General features: G+C 46.5%; 2 protein-coding genes across 2 annotated transcripts in view; one reads left to right on the forward strand and one right to left on the reverse strand.

The window, feature by feature from the left end:
• LOC115187885 (CUB and sushi domain-containing protein 3-like) overlaps positions 1-17,206 on the reverse strand; it is a 1,475,978-nt gene that overhangs the window by 1,239,329 nt on the left and 219,443 nt on the right.
• Positions 189-3,669, forward strand: LOC115187875 (early nodulin-75-like). Its single transcript, XM_029746912.1, has 2 exons — positions 189-976; positions 1,107-3,669. Exon 2 carries the CDS (start codon positions 1,391-1,393, stop codon positions 3,617-3,619), a length of 2,229 nt encoding a protein of 742 aa, XP_029602772.1. The 5' UTR covers positions 189-976; positions 1,107-1,390; the 3' UTR covers positions 3,620-3,669.

Consider the following 17,206-nt stretch of genomic DNA (forward strand, 5'->3'; position numbering starts at 1 on the left):
AGAGGAGAGGAGGAGAGGAGAGGAGGAGAGGAGGAGAGGAGAGGAGGAGAGGAGAGGAGGAGGAGAGGACAGGGCTGCGTCTTCCACTCTCCATCTTTGTACGCTGTTGCTAACAGTGGTAACCGTGACAACCCCAGCTGTATTTGGTAGGAGCTGTACACAGACAGAAAACTAGTTCATGGACGTCTGGGGGACGGGGGGGACGGGGGGGACTTTGTTCTAGATCTTTCTACATGACTATGGACAGAGGAGGTCCATGACTGATGATGTCTCCTCAGAGTCAACACAACGCCGTTCTAGTCAAGGAGAGTCCATGCTGCAGTCCTAACTACGGTCTAACTACGTCTCTACAGACTGTGTTCAGTCTAGCAGTGGTAAATCTCTCCCACCCTTCTCCAACCTGCTAAACCCCTACAATGAAAGCCAAGGAGGAGTAATTCTTTACTTATAGAAGCTAACCTCTATTCTGTTCGGTTCTAAACACTATGCACAGGTTCAACAGAATTGCTGCCAGAATCTGAAAATACTATTTTGCTCTGTTTTTAGTTAGCTTTTATAGTGAACGATGAATGGCCGGCGTTACTGTCTGTACTGTGTCCAGCCTTGGGTGGGTGAGGAGGGGAGGGGGTCTGTGTTTTCCTGCTGTAAAAGGCTGAGGACACAGAGCTCAACTCACAGAACTGACAGTTCACTGTACCTCCACGTATGACTAACGTTGTGACTGGGGGGGGGGGGAATCGATGCTCACCTGGATCACGCTGCTTCACCTTTGATGATTTGGACATTTTTAACATGATTTGCCATTTTCTTTTAAAGGGGGGGTGGGGTTATATTTTTCAATATTCTAGAGAAGTTTAAAGGTTATCTCTCACAAAAAAATATATTTTTGAGTGTCTGACTGAAGTACAATGAATCTTGCCCTTTGCCCTCATCATCCTTATCCCTTATAGCAATATTGATCCATCTGTATTGAAAGGTTTTAACAGTGGAGTTTCATATTGATCCATCTGCATTGAAAGGTTTTAACAGTTGAGTTTCATATTGATCTATCTTGCATTGAAAGGTTTTAACAGTTGAGTTTCATATTGATCCATCTGCATTGAAAGGTTTTAACAGTTGAGTTTCATATTGATCCATCTGCATTGAAAGGTTTTAACAGTTGAGTTTCATATTGATCCATCTGCATTGAAAGGTTTTAACAGTTGAGTTTCATATTGATCCATCTGCATTGAAAGGTTTTAACAGTTGAGTTTCCCTTATTTAGTGCAGTGTTGTTATATCAGAGATGAGTTGAGACATCGTGTTGCAGTCACACCATAGTGGAACATCAGTGAATTTAAAGGGGATTATATTTTATTGGTGAGTAAACCAACTGGGAACAAGTTATTCTATGCCATTTATTCCCTGTTCCACGTTCTCCCCCTCACATTTTATTCCCTGTTCCACGTTCTCCCCCTCACATTTTATTCCCTGTTCCACGTTCTCCCCCTCACATTTTATTCCCTGTTCCACGTTCTCCCCCTCACAATTTATTCCCTGTTCCACGTTCTTCCCCTTAGAATTTATTCCCTGTTCCACGTTCTTCCCCCTCACAATTTATTCCCTGTTCCACGTTCTTCCCCCTCACAATTTATTCCCTGTTCCACGTTCTCCCCCTCACAATTTATTCCCTGTTCCACGTTCTTCCCCCTCACAATTTATTCCCTGTTCCACGTTCTCCCCCTCACAATTTATTCCCTGTTCCACGTTCTTCCCCCTCACAATTTATTCCCTGTTCCACGTTCTCCCCCCTCACAATTTATTCCCTGTTCCACGTTCTTCCCCCTCACAATTTATTCCCTGTTCCACGTTCTTCCCCCTCACAATTTATTCCCTGTTCCACGTTCTTCCCCCTCACAATTTATTCCCTGTTCCACGTTCTTCCCCCTCACAATTTATTCCCTGTTCCACGTTCTTCCCCCTCACAATTTATTCCCTGTTCCACGTTCTTCCCCCTCACAATTTATTCCCTGTTCCACGTTCTTCCCCCTCACAATTTATTCCCTGTTCCACGTTCTTCCCCTCACAATTTATTCCCTGTTCCACGTTCTTCCCCCTCACAATTTATTCCCTGTTCCACGTTCTTCCCCCTCACAATGTATTCCCTGTTCCACGTTCTTCCCCCTCACAATGTATTCCCTGTTCCACGTTCTTCCCCCTCACAATTTATTCCCTGTTCCACGTTCTTCCCCCTCACAATGTATTCCCTGTTCCACGTTCTTCCCCCTCACAATTTATTCCCTGTTCCACGTTCTTCCCCCTCACAATTTATTCCCTGTTCCACGTTCTCCCCCTCACAATTTATTCCCTGTTCCACGTTCTCCCCCTCACAATTTATTCCCTGTTCCACGTTCTTCCCCTCACAATTTATTCCCTGTTCCACGTTCTTCCCCCTCACAATTTATTCCCTGTTCCACGTTCTCCCCCTCACAATTTATTCCCTGTTCCACGTTCTTCCCCCTCACAATTTATTCCCTGTTCCACGTTCTTCCCCCTCACAATTTATTCCCTGTTCCACGTTCTTCCCCCTCACAATTTATTCCCTGTTCCACGTTCTCCCCCTCACAATGTATTCCCTGTTCCACGTTCTTCCCCCTCACAATTTATTCCCTGTTCCACGTTCTTCCCCCTCACAATTTATTCCCTGTTCCACGTTCTCCCCCTCACAATTTATTCCCTGTTCCACGTTCTCCCCCCTCACAATTTATTCCCTGTTCCACGTTCTCCCCCTCACAATTTATTCCCTGTTCCACGTTCTCCCCCTCACAATTTATTCCCTGTTCCACGTTCTTCCCCCTCACAATTTATTCCCTGTTCCACGTTCTCCCCCCTCACAATTTATTCCCTGTTCCACGTTCTTCCCCTCACAATTTATTCCCTGTTCCACGTTCTTCCCCTCACAATTTATTCCCTGTTCCACGTTCTTCCCCCTCACAATTTATTCCCTGTTCCACGTTCTCCCCTCACAATTTATTCCCTGTTCCACGTTCTTCCCCCTCACAATTTATTCCCTGTTCCACGTTCTCCCCCTCACAATTTATTCCCTGTTCCACGTTCTTCCCCTCACAATTTATTCCCTGTTCCACGTTCTTCCCCCTCACAATTTATTCCCTGTTCCACGTTCTCCCCCTCACAATTTATTCCCTGTTCCACGTTCTTCCCCTCACAATTTATTCCCTGTTCCACGTTCTCCCCCTCACAATTTATTCCCTGTTCCACGTTCTCCCCCTCACAATTTATTCCCTGTTCCACGTTCTCCCCCTCACAATTTATTCCCTGTTCCACGTTCTCCCCCTCACAATTTATTCCCTGTTCCACGTTCTTCCCCTCACAATTTATTCCCTGTTCCACGTTCTTCCCCCTCACAATTTATTCCCTGTTCCACGTTCTCCCCCTCACAATTTATTCCCTGTTCCACGTTCTTCCCCCTCACAATTTATTCCCTGTTCCACGTTCTTCCCCCTCACAAGACCCGGTGAACTACTATAATAACAATATATACTATCTAACACACCCTTTTAATGCAAAGACACATACATTTTACTTCTGGGTGGTCCCAGGAATCGAACCCACTATCTAAACTAACACCCATATCACCTGTTTTGACCAATAAAGGCTCTTCTTTGTCCATCTTCAGCTCTCATTCACATTAACATGATCAGATGTTAGAATCATCTTTAGAGTTATAGGGACACTAAGGGGATTTTGGCAACTACTGACCCAGAGTCAGAGGAGATCCTTTATCTACTGACCCAGAGTCAGATGATCTCCTTTATCTACTGACCCAGAGTCAGATGAGGGCCTTTATCTACTGACCCAGAGTCAGATGAGATCCTTTATCTACTGACCCAGAGTCAGATGAGGGCCTTTATCTACTGACCCAGAGTCAGATGATCTCCTTTATCTACTGACCCAGAGTCAGATGATCTCCTTTATCTACTGACCCAGAGTCAGATGATCTCCTTTATCTACTGACCCAGAGTCAGATGAGATCCTTTATCTACTGACCCAGATTCAGATGAGGGCCTTTATCTACTGACCCAGAGTCAGATGAGGCCCTTTATCTACTGACCCAGAGTCAGATGAGATCCTTTATCTACTGACCCAGAGTCAGATGAGGCCCTTTATCTACTGACCCAGAGTCAGATGAGATCATTTATCTACTGACCCAGAGTCAGATGAGATCCTTTATCTACTGACCCAGAGTCTGATGAGGGCCTTTATCTACTGACCCAGAGTCAGATGAGGCCCTTTATCTACTGACCCAGAGTCAGATGAGGCCCTTTATCTACTGACCCAGAGTCAGATGAGATCCTTTATCTACTGACCCAGAGTCAGATGAGGGCCTTTATCTACTGACCCAGAGTCAGATGAGATCCTTTATCTACTGACCCAGAGTCAGATGAGGGCCTTTATCTACTGACCCAGAGTCAGATGAGGGCCTTTATCTACTGACCCAGAGTCAGATGAGACCCTTTATCTACTGACCCAGAGTCAGATGAGGTCCTTTATCTACTGACCCAGAGTCTGATGAGATCCTTTATCTACTGACCCAGAGTCAGATGAGGCCCTTTATCTACTGACCCAGAGTCAGATGAGGGCCTTTATCTACTGACCCAGAGTCAGATGAGGTCCTTTATCTACTGACCCAGATTCAGATGAGGCCCTTTATCTACTGACCCAGAGTCAGATGAGGGCCTTTATCTACTGACCCAGAGTCAGATGAACTCCTTTATCTACTGACCCAGAGTCAGATGAGGGCCTTTATCTACTGACCCAGAGTCAGATGAACTCCTTTATCTACTGACCCAGAGTCAGATGAGGTCCTTTATCTACTGACCCAGAGTCAGATGAGATCCTTTATCTACTGACCCAGAGTCAGATGAACTCCTTAATCTACTGACCCAGAGTCAGATGGGGCCCTTTATCTACTGACCCAGAGTCAGATGAGATCCTTTATCTACTGACCCAGAGTCAGATGAGGCCCTTTATCTACTGACCCAGAGTCAGATGAGGGCCTTTATCTACTGACCCAGAGTCAGATGAGATCCTTTATCTACTGACCCAGAGTCAGATGAGGCCCTTTATCTACTGACCCAGAGTCAGATGAGGGCCTTTATCTACTGACCCAGAGTCAGATGAGGCCCTTTATCTACTGACCCAGAGTCAGATGAGATCCTTTATCTACTGACCCAGAGTCAGATGAGGGCCTTTATCTACTGACCCAGAGTCAGATGAGGCCCTTTATCTACTGACCCAGAGTCAGATGAGGCCCTTTATCTACTGACCCAGAGTCAGATGAGGACCTTTATCTACTGACCCAGAGTCAGATGAGGTCCTTTATCTACTAACCCAGAGTCTGATGAGATCCTTTATCTACTGACCCAGAGTCAGATGAGGGCCTTTATCTACTGACCCAGAGTCAGATGAGATCCTTTATCTACTGACCCAGAGTCAGATGAGGGCCTTTATCTACTGACCCAGAGTCTGATGAGATCATTTATCTACTGACCCAGAGTCTGATGAGGTCCTTTATCTACTGACCCAGAGTCAGATGAGATCCTTTATCTACTGACCCAGAGTCAGATGAGGGCCTTTATCTACTGACCCAGAGTCAGATGAACTCGTAGATTCCATCTTTATGTCTCTGTGTCCAGTATGAAGGAAGTTAAGAGGTAGTTCCGTGAGCCAATGCTAATTAGCATTAGCGCAATGAATGGAAGTCTATGGGTATCTGCTAGCATGCTAGCAGGGACATGGCTAGTGTTTATTTGAACAGGTACAAGTCTGATCTGAGGGAGCGCTGTACATATATATAGATTCATTATTAACATGGCATTTCTCTTATTGTGCCAACAGTTCAATGTGTGACTGTAGGTGAGGGCTGTGTGACTGTAGGTGAGGGCTGTGTGACTGTAGGTGAGGGCTGTGTGACTGTAGGTGAGGGCTGTGTGACTGTAGGTGAGGGCTGTGTGACTGTAGGTGAGGGCTGTGTGACTGTATGGTGAGGGCTGTGTGACTGTATGGTGAGGGCTGTGTGACTGTAGGTGAGGGCTGTGTGACTGTAGGTGAGGGCTGTGTGACTGTAGGTGAGGGCTGTGTGACTGTAGGTGAGGGCTGTGTGACTGTATGGTGAGGGCAGTGTGACTGTAGGTGAGGGCTGTGTGACTGTATGGTGAGGGCTGTGTGACTGTAGGTGAGGGCTGTGTGACTGTAGGTGAGGGCTGTGTGACTGTATGGTGAGGGCTGTGTGACTGTATGGTAAGGGCTGTGTGACTGTATGGTGAGGGCTGTGTGACTGTAGGTGAAGGCTGTGTGACTGTATGGTGAGGGCTGTGTGACTGTAGGTGAGGGCAGTGTGACTGTATGGTGAGGGCTGTGTGACTGGAGGTGAGGGCTGTGTGACTGTAGGTGAGGGCTGTGTGACTGTATGGTGAGGGCTGTGTGACTGTATGGTGAGGGCTGTGTGACTGTAGGTGAGGGATGTGTGACTGTAGGTGAGGGCTGTGTGACTGTATGGTGAGGGCTGTGTGACTGTATGGTGAGGGCTGTGTGACTGTAGGTGAGGGATGTGTGACTGTAGGTGAGGGCTGTGTGACTGTAGGTGAGGGCTGTGTGACTGTAGGTGAGGGCTGTGTGACTGTATGGTGAGGGCTGTGTGACTGTATGGTGAGGGCTGTGTGACTGTAGGTGAGGGCTGTGTGACTAGGTGAGAGCTGTGTGATTATGTAGTGTGAATGTGTGTAGTGTGACTGTGTGGTGTGACAGCAGAATAACTGCTTGGTGGTGTCTGTAGTGTGACTGTGTGACTGTGTGAGGTGTGACTGTACAGTCCAGGATGTAGCCCACTAGCTCTGGTCCAGGGCATTAGTGCTGCTCTCTAACACTGAGCCTCCTGAACAGGCTGCACTAACACCCTGGACCAGAGCTAGTGGGCAACGTGACAGACAACGGATGAGATATCTCAGCATTAATAGATTCACATGGCACATGTGTGTGTGTGTGTGTGTGTGTGTGTGTGTGTGTGTGTGTGTCAGAACCCTATGGGTTAATTCTCATGGTGCAATATGTGTTTGAGCGGAAATCTAATCTCTCTCTGATCCTATTCTCATTCTGTCTGCGTCCCAAATGGCACCCTATTCCCTATGGGCCCTATTCCCTATGGGCCCTATTCCCTATGGGCCCTGGTCAAATGGCCCCCTATTCCCTATGGGCCCTGGTCGAATGGCACCCTATTCCCTATGGGCCCTGGTCAAATGGCACCCTATTCCCTATGGCCCCTATTCCCTATGGGCCCTGGTCAAATGGTACCCTATTCCCTATGGGCCCTGGTCAAATGGCCCCCTATTCCCTATGGGCCCTGGTCGAATGGCACCCTATTCCCTATGGCCCCTATTCCCTATGGGCCCTGGTCAAATGGTACCCTATTCCCTATGGCCCCTATTCCCTATGGGCCCTGGTCAAATGGCCCCCTATTCCCTATGGGCCCTGGTCGAATGGCCCCCTATTCCCTATGGGCCCTGGTCAAATGGCCCCCTATTCCCTATGGGCCCTGGTCGAATGGCCCCCTATTCCCTATGGGCCCTGGTCGAATGGCCCCCTATTCCCTATGGGCCCTGGTCAAATGGCACCCTATTCCCTATGGGCCCTATTCCCTATGGGCCCTGGTCAAATGGCCCCCTATTCCCTATGGGCCCTGGTCAAATGGCCCCCTATTCCCTATGGGACCTGGTCAAATGGCACCCTATTCTCTATGGGCCCTGGTCGAATGGTACCCTATTCCCTATGGGCCCTGGTCAAATGGCCCCCTATTCCCTATGGGCCCTGGTCAAATGGCCCCCTATTCCCTATGGGCCCTGGTCAAATGGCCCCCTATTCCCTATGGGCCCTGGTCAAATGGCCCCCTATTCCCTATGGGCCCTGGTCAAATGGCCCCCTATTCCCTATGGGACCTGGTCAAATGGCACCCTATTCTCTATGGGCCCTGGTCGAATGGTACCCTATTCCCTATGGTCCCTGGTCAAATGGCCCCCTATTCCCTATGGGCCCTGGTCAAATGGCCCCCTATTCCCTATGGGCCCTGGTCAAATGGCCCCCTATTCCCTATGGGTCCTGGTCAAATGGCCCCCTATTCCCTATGGGCCCTATTCCCTATGGGTCCTGGTCTAAAGTAGTGCACTATAAAGCGAATCGGGTGCCATTTGGGATGCGCACCTCTGATTCCCCATGTTGCTGTTCTAGGATGAAATGAATGTGCCTTTAAAGAAAGCTATTTCAGACTGATTGTATTGTTGCCTTTTTAACAGAGGAGTTCCCATTTCAGTGAAGATCTTTCTGTGTCCCAGTAACACTGACCTGTACCAGTAGCCGTTGTCTAGGTGACCTTATTGTCGAATAACACTGGACGTGACTACATCTGATCTGTAACAGACAGGTCCTGCCTTTGTTTAGTAGGAACATAACGGAGCCTCTGTCGGTTCAGTCGCAGCCTGATCCCAGATCTGTTTGTACTGTCTTGCCAACGCCTGTTATGGTCATTGTAAAGCAGCACAAACTGATCTGGGACCAGGCGAATTCAGACACCTATGTTGGTATTTTTATCAGACTGATTTTCTGTTTCGCTGCTTTTGTTTCTGCCTGTTCTCTTCCTCTACCCTCGTAATTACAGACACCATTTTAAGGAGATCAAGATTCAAATAGAAAAATCAACATTTTGTAAAGCGATTTTATAAAAATAATAAAAAAAACATTTGATACGTTTGTTGTCATGTGTTGCTGTGTATTGACTCTGTTCAAACTATAGGCCTGGAATCTGTCCTACCAGCCATAGGAGGCCAACCTTCCACCACCCTAAATGCTCTTCACACACTTAGAGAGGCTAATACCGCTACACAGATAAATAACAGTAGTTATAATCACACTTAGAGAGGCTAATACCTCTACACAGATAAATAACAGTAGTTATAATGACACTTAGAGAGGCTAACACCGCTACACAGATAACTAACAGTAGTTATAATCACACTTAGAGAGGCTAATACCTCCACACAGATAACTAACAGTAGTTATAATCACACTTAGAGAGGCTAATACCTCTACACAGATAAATAACAGTAGTTATAATCACACTTAGAGAGGCTAATACCTCTACACAGATAAATAACAGTGGTTATAATGACACTTAGAGAGGCTAATACCTCTACACAGATAAATAACAGTAGTTAAAATTCATTAAATAATCCATCTAGACATTTACTACGGCAGGAAAGTTCCTCATTCCCCCCCCTCACGCCCCCCCCCCTCATTCCCCCCCCCCCCCCCCCCCCCCTCACGTCCTCTTGTAAATCAGGCTCTCTGACATTGGCAGAGGATCATTCCCAAGCACACCAAGCATGTTAGGTGAAACGGTGGGCGTCACTGGACGAGCAAGACTAAATTATAACGCTGCTTGTCTCGTGTGTGTGTGTGTGTGTGTGTGTGTGTGTGTGTGTGTGTGTGTGTGTGTGTGTGTGTGTGTGTGTGTGTGTGTGTGTGTGTGTGTGTGTGTGTGTGTGTGTGTGTCAGCCGAGCCCCATTACAAACAGCAGCTGTGTACATCGGTCTGGGAGGCGGGGCAGCGATCGGTTAAGACACGTAAATAACACCAACCATATCTATCTATCCAAGCTGATCCCATAGTGGTACCACTGCCAACAACCAGCCACCTCTGGACTGGTCTCACTGCTGCCCTGATATTGGGTGTATTTCCAGATACACAAATCCCCAAATCTGCCCAGGCTTATGACAGGATCATCATCATATCATGCAGATGTGGTTGGTGAGACGTGACACCTCTCCAGATGTTGTACATATCTGATCTGGGATGAACGAGTCTGTCTGGAACACAGAAACCTCCCATTCTGTTATATCCCAGTAGTACTGTAACTACTGCAGGATGACAGTTGGATGTGGGCCAGCTACTGCAGGATGACAGTTAAATGGATGTGGGCCAGCTACTGCAGGATGACAGTTAAATGGATGTGGGCCAGCTACTGCAGGATGACAGTTAAGTGGATGTGGGCCAGCTACTGCAGGATGACAGTTAAATGGCTGTGGGCCAGCTACTGCAGGATGACAGTTTAATGGCTGTGGGCCAGCTACTGCAGGATGACAGTTGGATGTGGGCCAGCTACTGCAGGATGACAGTTAAATGGATGTGGGTCGGCTACTGCAGGATGACAGTTCAATGGATGTGGGCCAGTTACTGCAGGATGACAGTTAAGTGGATGTGGGCCAGCTACTGCAGGATGACAGTTAAATGGCTGTGGGCCAGCTACTGCAGGATGACAGTTAAATGGATGTGGGCCAACTACTGCAGGATGACAGTTAAATGGCTGTGGGCCAGTTACTGCAGGATGACAGTTAAATGGATGTGGGCCAGCTACTGCAGGATGACAGTTTAATGGATGTGGGCCAGCTACTACAGGATGACAGTTAAATGGCTGTGGGCCAGCTACTGCAGGATGGCAGTTACATGGCTGTGGGCCAGCTACTGCAGGATGACAATTCAATTGATGTGGGCCAGCTACTGCAGGATGACAGTTAAATGGATGTGGGCCGGCTACTGCAGGATGACAGTTAAATGGATGTGGGCCAGCTACTGCAGGATGACAGTTAAATGGATGTGGGCCAGCTACTGCAGGATGACAATTTAATGGCTGTGGGCCAGCTACTGCAGGATGACAGTTAAATGGATGTGGGCCAGCTACTGCAGGATGACAGTTTAATGGATATGGGCCAGCTACTGCAGGATGACAGTTAAATGGATGTGGGCCAGCTACTGCAGGATGACAGTTAAATGGCTGTGGGCCAGCTACTGCAGGATGACAGGTAAATGGATGTGGGCCAGTTACTGCAGGATGACAGTTAAATGGTTGTGGGCCAGTTACTGCAGGATGACAGTTAAATGGATATGGGCCAGCTACTGCAGGATGACAGTTAAATGGATGTGGGCCAGTTACTGCAGGATGACAGTTTAATGGATGTGGGCCAGCTACTGCAGGATGACAGTTAAATGGATGTGGGCCACCTACTGCAGGATGACAGTTAAATGGATATGGGCCAGCTACTGCAGGATGACAGTTAAATGGATGTGGGCCAGCTACTGCAGGATGACAGTTAAATGGATGTGGGCCAGCTACTGCAGGATGACAGTTAAATGGCCGTCGGTCAGCTACTGCAGGGTGACAGTTAAATGGATGTGGGCCAGTTACTGCAGGATGACAGTTAAATGGATGTGGGCCAGCTACTGCAGGATGACAGTTAAATGGCCGTCGGTCAGCTACTGCAGGGTGACAGTTAAATGGATGTGGGTCAGCTACTGCAGGATGACAATTTAATGGATGTGGGCCAGCTACTGCAGGATGACAGGTAAATGGATGTGGGCCAGCTACTGCAGGATGACAGTTAAATGGATGTGGGCCAGCTACTGCAGGATGACAGGTAAATGGATGTGGGCCAGCTACTGCAGGATGACAGTTTAATGGATGTGGGCCAAACTAAAACATCCTTCCTCTCTCTATCCGCTCCAGAGCAGACTACCCAACATGCAGTGGGGGGATTTAATGCTCTAACATACACACCAGAAGCTCCAGGAAGGTATCCCACTGTCTGGAGGGTTGACGACTCCACTGGGTTAGGATCATAATTTAATATAATAAGATTAAACGCATTAGGAAGCTATTAGCAATATGCATCATGGGATTAAGGAACGCGAAACTCATCTCTGAATATTTGAATAGATATAACTTGGGTTTGTTTCACTCTCCTCATTAGTGAGTCCCTTGGCGAGGGAGATTTCCACAAAGACTATATACAGAGTAGAATAGGGAAGCCCTGAAACACAGAGGATGTTATACTGTCCAATAGAAAGACTATATACAGAGTAGAATAGGGAAGCTCTGAAACACAGAGGATGTTATACTGGCCAATAGAAAGACTATATACAGAGTAGAATAGGGAAGCCCTGAAACACAGAGGATGTTATACTGTCCAATAGAAAGTAGGACTAGGTCTTCCATGGTAACTCTACTAACAAGACAGACTGTTGGCTGCCATGATGAAATGGTTCCAAATATTCAGAATTGAACAAGCATCAGTTTTAGAGGGATACAATATATTGTATAAACTGCAGTGATCAGGTTATCTGCACTAAACTCCCTCCAGACAGATGGTCTGGTTCATCAGGTTATCTGCACTAAACTCCCTCCAGACAGATGGTCTGGTTCATCAGGTTATCTGCACCAAACTCCCTCCAGACAGATGGTCTGGTTCATCAGGTTATCTGCACCAAACTCCCTCCAGATAGATGGTCTGGTTCATCAGGTTATCTGCACCAAACTCCCTCCAGATAGATGGTCTGGTTCATCAGGTTATCTGCACCAAACTCCCTCCAGATAGATGGTCTGGTTCATCAGGTTATCTGCACCAAACTCCCTCCAGACAGATGGTCTGGTTCATCAGGTTATCTGCACCAAACTCCCTGCAGACAGATGGTCTGGTTCATCAGGTTATCTTCACCAAACTCCCTCCAGATAGATGGTCTGGTTCATCAGGTTATCTGCACCAAACTCCCTCCAGATAGAAGGTCTGGTTCATCAGGTTATGTGCACAAAACTCTCTCCCTACAGGCTCTTCTCCATGCAGGCTACAACAGTCAGAAGAAGAAGACAGGAAATATCCACATTTCTAACACAGGAAGTTGACACCCCTGAACATGGTAATATGTGTTTAATAAACACAGCTAAACTCTCCTTTTCCCTTTAATCACCAGCTCTTTAGTGAAGCCCTCAAAACATCCCGTTTAACAACAACAGAAAAGCTGCTGTGATTATGATTACTCCATGAATATGTATGTAGTCGTAAGATACCTATTACAGAATTGGATACCGTGAAGGTTTACTGTCTCCATCTGTGGTTACGGTAATGTAAGAAGAGGATTTAGTCCCAGTAGCCATGTTGCAGTCAGCAGTCTGGACCCTCTTGTACAGAGCTGGTGAGACCAGAGGATTTAGTCCCAGTAGCCATGTTGCAGTCAGCAGTCTGGACCCTCTTGTACAGAACTAGTGAGACCAGAGGATTTAGTCCCAGTAGCCATGTTGCAGTCAGCAGTCTGGACCCTCTTGTACAGAGCTAGTGAGACCAGAGGATTTAGTCCCAGTAGCCATGTTGCAGTCAGCAGTCTGGACCCTCTTGTACAGAGCTAGTGACACCAGAGGATTTAGTCCCAGTAGCCATGTTGCAGTCAGCAGTCTGGACCCTCTTGTACAGAGCTGGTGAGACCAGAGGATCAGAACAGGTGTGTGGGGAGGCTGATCCACTATTACTGTATCAATAACCAGGTGTGTGGGGAGGCTGATCCACTATTACTGTAGCAATAACCAGGTGTGTGGGAGGCTGGGATCCACTATTACTGTATCAATAACCAGGTGTGTGGGGAGGCTGAGATCCACTATTACTGTATCAATAACCAGGTGTGTGGGGAGGCTGAGATCCACTATTACTGTATCAATAACCAGGTGTGTGGGGAGGCTGATACACTATTACTGTATCAATAACCAGGTGTGTGGGGAGGCTGGGATCCACTATTACTGTATCAATAACCAGGTGTGTGGGAGGCTGGGATCCACTATTACTGTATCAATAACCAGGTGTGTGGGAGGCTGGGATCCACTATTACTGTATCAATAACCAGGTGTGTGGGGAGGCTGATCCACTATTACTGTATCAATAACCAGGTGTGTGGGGAGGCTGATACACTATTACTGTATCAATAACCAGGTGTGTGGGGAGGCTGGGATCCACTATTACTGTATCAATAACCAGGTGTGTGGGGAGGCTGATCCACTATTACTGTATCAATAACCAGGTGTGTGGGGGGGCTGGGATCCACTATTACTGTATCAATAACCAGGTGTGTGGGAGGCTGGGATCCACTATTACTGTATCAATAACCAGGTGTGTGGGGAGGCTGAGATCCACTATTACTGTATCAATAACCAGGTGTGTGGGGAGGCTGATACACTATTACTGTATCAATAACCAGGTGTGTGGGAGGCTGGGATCCACTATTACTGTATCAATAACCAGGTGTGTGGGAGGCTGGGATCCACTATTACTGTATCAATAACCAGGTGTGTGGGAGGCTGAGATCCACTATTACTGTATCAATAACCAGGTGTGTGGGGAGGCTGAGATCCACTATTACTGTATCAATAACCAGGTGTGTGGGGAGGCTGATCCACTATTACTGTATCAATAACCAGGTGTGTGGGGAGGCTGATACACTATTACTGTATCAATAACCAGGTGTGTGGGGGGCTGAATTACCATACTATTACTGTATCAATAACCAGGTGTGTGGGGAGGCTGATCCACTATTACTGTATCAATAACCAGGTGTGTGGGGAGGCTGATCCACTATTACTGTATCAATAACCAGGTGTGTGGGGGGCTGGGATCCACAGAATCACTGTAATTCGTTCATCTAGAATGTTTGAACTTTGTCTGAACTCATTATGGGAATATTGTCATTTTGGCCCAGTCGCTCTCTCACCTGAATAAATAACCTTTTCAGCCATCCTGTATCTCAATTATTCACATGGAAAAAACATAGCTCATCATTTATAATTTCACAGTGGGTTCTGACTTGTAGTTTTCCTCTCGGCTACTATACAGAGAGAACTATAACATTAATGAAAACTGTAATGAAATAAACAAATCCACGTTTAATGCTCTGTAAACAATGGCATGCACAAATGATAATGAACATTTAGTTTAATCTCCCTCGGACCCCATGGAGCAGAAAATAAACCGTGATTAGCCAAACTGTGTTTGGCTGAGCAGCAACTGCAACAGATGCTGACTAGTCTCTCACAAATCCTATTGGCCATTTACTACTTCCTGATGATTCAGTCCTTACCCGACATGATTTCACCTTGTCATTCCAATATTTTAGTTGTTGTTGCAGTAGGGTGTTTTGAATGAAAGGACTCTATTCATCTGGTTTGGGTAGCAATGAGCTGAGCTCAACTTGTGTGTTGTCCTGGCGCAGCAAAACTCCCCCCACAAGGGAGGCTTGGCTTCACACCAATCAAATCACAGTCCTAAGCAAAATGTCATCATTGTCAGAAACAAAACGTGTCTGTTTCTGGTCTGTTTATGTTGATGTGCTACAGTAGCTAGCATGCTAAATCTGCCCTTTCCTAAACCATGGATGGAGATAGGGATTTAGATTTGTGGTTTTGACTTAATTCTCTGTACAGGCCAATGATTATGACGGTGATTCGGATCTAACCATAAATTCATATATTGTGCCACTGGCCTGAGACGATTTTAGTTCAATATTTATTCTAGATGTAGTCTAGTAGGCTCACATTAACTAGCTAGCTAACTTAGCTGGTTCATATGTTGCCCATGCGAGGAAGGTAGGCTAGCAAGCATTTTAGCTAGGTAGCCTGTGAAAACAGAAACTTAAAGCGTATCAATAACCAGGTGTGTGGGGGGGAGAGGAGGATTGGCGTTCAACTCGTTGACCAGTATGGAGAGTAAACTGTTTTACTTCTGTGCTTCAAATCAGTTACCGTGGACAGCCACGTGATATTTAGCAACATTGATTGGACTCAATTGTTATCTTTACGTTTGTTTTCAGTGTATTAAACTAAGTATGTATAGCCTTGTTGATTTTATGATGTTAACAATTGATATAGTGCTGGGATAGCGGAGTGTTGTCTTTGTGCTGACTTGCGGTTCTAAATCAGTGGTTGTTTAATAAACGGTTGAAAACATTCACCGGACAGATATTGCTCTCCGGTTTTGTGATGGAAAAACCATATTAGCGATTTACATTATTGAGTGAATACGTTTTCATAATTGTCCTCCGTGGGAATCGAACCCACAACGCCGCTGTTGCAAGCGCCACGCTCTACCAACTGAGCCACACGGGACCATTACGTAGGTGTAGTTGAATTTATGTCACCACCGCGTGACTGTTGTCACGGATCTTATTGTATATCACCGTGACGAACGGTTATAGAGCAAGCCACGCAAAGGTTGAAATATGGCTTTTTTCCCCCCCTGTCTTGGCTTCCCCAGTGATTTTACCCACGCATCGCAACTACTGTTTGTTTTGCCAGTTATTAATGTGTTTTTCAATGCGTTTCTATGGGCTATAGTATTAATGGCCAAATTCAATATATCAAATAAAATGTATTTTTTTTATTATACCTAATTGGGGTCCAAAAATTCCAAATCAAACAGCTACATGTTCCATGGTATGACCCGCCCAAACAGCTTCTACTTTTTAAAGTGAAGCTTGTGAAGTAATGAGTATAATTATTTGTTTTCACGTGCAAAAGGGATTGCTTTTGATTTAAAAAAAAAAACGCTTTATCTGCCTTCCCAATGAAAACTAGTCTGAAAATTCAAACATAAACACTGAGTGTACAAAACATAGGAAACACCTTTCTAATATTGAGTTGCACCCCCTTTTGCCCTCAGAACAGACTCAATTCATCAGGGACTCTACAAGGTGCCGAAAGCGTTCCATGTTGACTCCAATGCTTCCCCACAGTTGTGTCCAGTTGGCTGGATGTCCTTTGGGTAGTGGATCATTTCGGATACACACGGGAAACTGTTGAGCGTGAAAAACCCAGCAGCGTTGCAGTTCTTGATACACTCAAACCGGTGCGCCTGGCACCTACTACCATACCCTGTTCAAAGGCTCTTAAATCTTTTGTCTTGGCAATTCACCCTCTGAATGGCACACATACACAATCCATGTCTCAATTGTCTCAAGGCTTAAAAATCCTTCTTTAACCCGTCTCCTCCCCTTCATCTACACTGATTGAAGTGGATTTAACAACTGACATCGATAAGGGATCATATTTTTCACCTGGATTCACCTGGATTCACCTGGTCAGTCTGTCATGGAAAGAGCAGGTGTTCCTAATGTTTTTTAGTTTTTTTAACACTCGGTGTATTTTATGGAAAAGAGAGTTGTACGTTTATGGAAGACGCACCATGCTGCCTTGATGATAACATGACCGAGCGGCGCTGATTACTGTTCCATTTGGAACGGGCGCTCCTCCCGTGCTGAGCCCCCTCCTGTAGGAACGGGCGCTCCTCCCGT

This window comes from Salmo trutta, unplaced genomic scaffold (assembly GCF_901001165.1).
Source record: "Salmo trutta unplaced genomic scaffold, fSalTru1.1, whole genome shotgun sequence".
Lineage (NCBI taxonomy): Eukaryota > Metazoa > Chordata > Actinopteri > Salmoniformes > Salmonidae > Salmo > Salmo trutta.

Excerpts from the sequence above, each read along its gene's own strand:
- LOC115187875 (XM_029746912.1), top strand. The coding sequence starts at position 1,391 with ATGCCATTTATTCCCTGTTCCACGTTCTCCCCCTCACATTTTATTCCC.